Source organism: Boleophthalmus pectinirostris, unplaced genomic scaffold (assembly GCF_026225935.1).
Source record: "Boleophthalmus pectinirostris isolate CB_2022bp ecotype Guang Dong unplaced genomic scaffold, ASM2622593v1 HiC_scaffold_686, whole genome shotgun sequence".
Lineage (NCBI taxonomy): Eukaryota > Metazoa > Chordata > Actinopteri > Gobiiformes > Gobiidae > Boleophthalmus > Boleophthalmus pectinirostris.
In genome coordinates, this window is record NW_026571469.1 from 5,492 (window position 1) to 10,333 (window position 4,842).

The window sequence follows — 4,842 nt, forward strand, 5'->3', positions numbered from 1 at the left end:
AATAAAAAATGTTCCCACCTACCATCGAGCGAAGGAATTCTAATGCTGCGAGGTCAGACGGTTTCGACGAAGTGAAACCGGTTGATGAATCAGGCTAGGGACGGACAGTAGGTTGAGAAAGTTTGACCTGAGAGACTGTGGGGCAGTGTGTGGGGTTAAAAGATGAGTGATGTACTGTGGCACAAGTCAACTGAGTGGTTTAAAAACAAATAATAAAATTTTAAAATCAATTCTGTAACCAGCGGAGTTGGGCTTTAATGGGGTGTAACATAGTCTCTCTTTTGGGACCCAGTTGCAGTAGTCCAGTCTATTACCATATTTTCCACAGTATTAGGCGCTCTGGATTATAAGACACACTGTCATTAAATGGTCTATTTTCAAACTTTTTTCACAAATAAACGGCACCGGACTTTAAAAAAAACACAACAGTTGGATGGGTGAGTGGTTTTGTTTGTTTGTGGTGTTCACGGTGACTCTGGGCTTTGTTCAGTTGTGGTGTGTAGGGAGGGTGCTGTCTGGGACCAACGGATTGTCGGCGTGTTCGCAGTGACTCAGTTGTTCAGTTTTGTCTCGAAGTGGCACATTGCACTCGCTTTTTCGGTTCGTTCCTCCGTTCCGTTCCTCGTCGGCGTGGAGTGATGAGTGTGTCGGTGGGTGTGTTCCGCTGTGCGATCGCTGTCTGCGTGCGCCGCTGGTGGTGCGGCTTTGTAGCTTACTGAAGTCATGCTGGGATTGCTCTGGATTGTGGGGCGCGCGGTCGTTTTTTGATGGGGTTAGAGGCTTAAGNCTGATGACGTTTGGGGCAATCGTAGTGCGCTCAGTCGAATTCAAATGGGGAGTACTGAGTCTAGTGATGGTAGTGAGGTGACAAGTTCTCCAAAAGAGCAAAGCGAAAAACCGAAAAGTAACAAAGAAAAGCATTTGAGTTTTCTAACTTTAGGGACTTTGAAGGAAGTACCATCTGATCCTTCTCCATCTTTAACTACTACGACAACTACGCACTCAATGCCAGCAGAAGTCAGCTCTCCCCAGTCTACCGAAGTGGACGAATCACTGTCTATGTCTTTTGAGCAAGGTCCAAGCCAGAAAGAGGGAGATGAATCAGTAACGCATCACTCAAACTCAAACGGCAGCCATTATGTTGGTTTGTCCTTACAGATGAAGAAACCTCCACGATCTTTAGGTTCAGAAATGTCCCGCCCACCGAATTCACTCCACTTAGAGACATCGCCCCATGATGTTGACTTGTGTTTAGTTTCACCTTGCGAGTTTAAGCATTTCAAAGCTCCGGACTCCGCCTCCAATAGTGACCAATCCAAGGGTGGTAGCAATCAACATAGCAACAACAATAACCACAAAGATGCCTCCCCAAGTGAATCAAATGCCCCAGTTGGAACAGAGGACTGCCCCTCAACAACAGCAGATGCAGTTTTGGATTCAGATGAAGAAGATTCCTGTAGTGAACCATCAAACTCTCCACGGGATATTCGCCCTGGGCAGTCCCTCCCCCCAGACCCCCTCCCCGCCCCATTGAGGGATAGTCCACCTTTGCCCCCCCACCCCGAAACCACCATGCCCATTCCACAGTCTGAGTCAGATGCCCAGGCAAAGAGAGCCAAAGCGGGAAGCATCAAAGGGAAGAAGTCCGCAGTAAGTGTTCAAAATAGAGGTCTGTCTCTGTCTCAGGAAAATATCAGATTCTGGTAATTTTTTCTGGTCTGCAGGTGATTGAGGGCTTGCAGAGGTCCAGTTCAGGGAAAAAACAAAACCAAAGTGGAGCAAAAGGGTCAAAGGAGAATCTCTCTTCTGCTCGAACCTCATCCTCCAGCCCCAAAACCACAGCCAAATCTTCACCCAATCCAGGTCGGAAATCTCATTCCATATTTACGTTTTGTATTACATACACACACAAGCAAAACAGTTAACCTGTCTGAAAAAGTTAATTTTGTACAATAAATAGTGGTAGCTCATTGCATACAAATTCATTATAAAATAATTTATAACAGATTATTGATAAATAGTAGCTTCCACCTACACATAACAGCATGTAAATAGACAGAATTGGTCAACATATATGTTGTATATTAACAGTAAGCTAAAAGATTATTATTAATAGTGAAATACGCTGTAGGAAAAAAAACATTATAGGTTTATATTACCATGTCTTCCCTTCCCTTGTCTTTGTTGTTGCAGTTCCAAAGCCTGCCTCCGGGGGTGATGTGAGCGTGTATGTGGACCTGGCTTATATCCCGTCTGGACCGTCCACCTCTACGGTCTCTGTGGACTTCTTCAGGTGTGTGCGCTCCTCCTGTTACATCATCAGCGGAGATGCACACGAGAGGGAGGAGCTAATGAGGCAAACGCTTGACGCTTTACTGGACGGAAAAAGCTCCTGGTCTGACGCTATGCAGGTAATGATATAATATGTTGTAAATTAAAACTAACTAAAGTAAGTATAGTAATGTTTATGTTGGCTGGACTGAAAAGGAGTGAAGGATCACGGTCTATATAGTCTCTTACTTTTCACTGCAGTGACAAAGCAATGTACTTCAGGTCCAACGGCGAACTATTTTTACGGTTACCAAATTTTTTTAACTCATGATAATATTTTGTCACTACTGGAACATCATTTTATAGCTAGAAAACAAATTTACCAATACATGTATACATATAACACTATATATTTCAACCCTACTGGGCATATTAAATTATAAACACCCTATATCATAATCTGAATCTGAAATCTTAGAAACAAGGTTTACATGGAATAATTTCTGAAAAAAACAACAACAAAAAAAACTACTTGATTCAATGACTGCCGGTCACTTATTATTATTAGCAATGTCTTCCATTGGACAATTAAAGTAAATTTAAGATTTCTTGTCTATCCTTTTTGTTTTGCTCATGACAGTCAAAATTAACATTAATAATATCACAGCATTTTGACATTATCACCCTCCTCACTCTTTAACTGCTGCACTGAGCCTCGTCATTTTGGTCATAAAATGTTCATATTAACTTGATCCTGGTGTTTTTATTCCATTATTATGTAAATTCCTACCACTAATATGTATTATGTAAATTCCTATCCCTAATATGGAACTCAGCTCCAAATTCGCCTGTATAACTCCCTTAGTCCACTTCTTTTTACAGTCAGTGCTTCGTAGTAGAATAGTATAATCAATCATTTATACCAGACAACAGGTAAGAGATATTTGTTGTATGTACCATGACCTGTTTCAATCTATTCTCTGATATAGATTTTGTGTATTTTTTCAGGTGACAGTGATCCCCACCTTTGAGTCAGGCTCCATGCAGGAGTGGTACCAGCAGACTCTGGACCGACAGAGGGACCTGAACATCACCGTCTTGGGCTCCAACAGCACCGTGGCCATGCAGGATGAGACCTTCCCTGCCTGCAAGATCGAATTCTGAGTAGAGTGGCATTATACGAAAAAAGTTGAGATTTTCGATAACTATTAAATACATTTAGGCTCTTCAGTCAATAAAAAATATCAGGACAGATTCTCACATATAACTTTTTTATTAGGCTACAACCATAGACTGTATATATAAATGGACACATCCATCGACTCCAATTGGCTCTAGTTGACTTTACATTGTAAAATTATCACACCTCGTCATTTTGGTCTAAAAATGTTTGTATTAACCTGCTCTACATGATCTTGGTGCTTTTATTTTGCTATTTATTTATTTTATTTATGTAAATAAATTCCTATTCCTAATATGGAACGTGGCTTCAATTTGCACTTGTAAATGTCAACCTCATGTGACTAGAGCACGGGTGACGTCACACTCCCTTAGTTCAATTCTTTATACAGTCTATGGTTACAACACATAAGTTAACCTTTCTCAGAGCAGGCTAAGGCTTTATCCTGAATCTCTTTTCCTTTTGATGTGATTCCTATTAAAAACATTGATATTTGGACTATACTGAAAGTACCTGAATGTGAATAGACTCAACAACCTTGGCACTTCTGGACTGTGTTTGCCAATATATCCTCCCACCTACACCCACTTTGTTACAGAATGCATCTCTATGGGGAGAAATCCTTAGACTTGTTGTTATGAGAAAAACAGTGCAGTAAAAGAAGCATGTGCATAACAGACTTGAACAGGCAATGTAATTATATAATTAAAGCGCAAGCGGCGTCGAACGGCCCTCGCCGCCGCGCCCGTGACCCGCGCCCCGGAACGCCGCGCCCGCGAACGCCGTGCCACAAATAGTGTGCCCCCAACACCATACCGTAAACGCCGTGTCCAAACTCTGTGCTGCAAATGGCAATGAATAGTACGCTTTAGTGTTCTTGCACCCCTACGGCCAACCTTGAAAAATTCCTATGTCAGCAATATATGTTTTTTCTTATAGTCATTAATAGAATTTAATTCCCAAATTTGGTGCAGATCCGCATATTGACATTCATGTGTATGGTGGGCGCTATAGTGTTCACTTTTCTTATGTTTATAGTGTATTAATCAGGTGAGATCACATTAGGATAAATTTCAGCATGATGGGACTAAGCATGTGCGTGTAATATATTTTTTTATTTTGGGAGGAGTTTTAGCGCCCCTGCTGGCAACGTAAAAATTCCATTTCATAATATACTTTTTGCTTGGAATATAACATAGAATTTAATCCCAAATTTGGTGCAGATTATAATGTTGAGGTTTCATTCTATGGTAGGGGCGCTTAGTGGTTTTCATATGTTTTATAGTGTATTTATTCAGACTGAGATACACATTAAGTGATTCACATTTAGCACGATCGACTAAGTATGTGCGAACAGGAGCAAATAATGTCACTTGAAATTCGCAAAACTG

The 4,842-nt window shown here is 41.2% G+C and overlaps 1 protein-coding gene across 1 annotated transcript; it reads left to right on the forward strand.

Annotated features, from left to right (window-relative positions):
* The first annotated feature begins 1,528 nt into the window (after nt 1–1,528).
* Nucleotides 1,529–4,133, forward strand: LOC129411986 (microtubule-associated protein 1S-like). Its single transcript, XM_055164408.1, has 4 exons — nt 1,529–1,650; nt 1,725–1,863; nt 2,194–2,411; nt 3,280–4,133. The coding sequence occupies exons 1-4, from the start codon at nt 1,573–1,575 to the stop codon at nt 3,433–3,435; spliced, it is 591 nt and encodes a 196-aa protein (XP_055020383.1). The 5' UTR covers nt 1,529–1,572; the 3' UTR covers nt 3,436–4,133.
* The last annotated feature ends 709 nt before the right edge of the window (nt 4,134–4,842 follow it).

Bases quoted from the DNA above. Each gene is read 5' to 3' on its own strand.
- LOC129411986 (XM_055164408.1), top strand. From the start codon at position 1,573: ATGCCCATTCCACAGTCTGAGTCAGATGCCCAGGCAAAGAGAGCCAAA. The intron at 1,651-1,724 runs GTAAGTGTTCAA...TCTGGTCTGCAG, and splicing joins TCAAAGGGAAGAAGTCCGCA to GTGATTGAGGGCTTGCAGAG. The intron at 2,412-3,279 runs GTAATGATATAA...GTATTTTTTCAG, and splicing joins CCTGGTCTGACGCTATGCAG to GTGACAGTGATCCCCACCTT.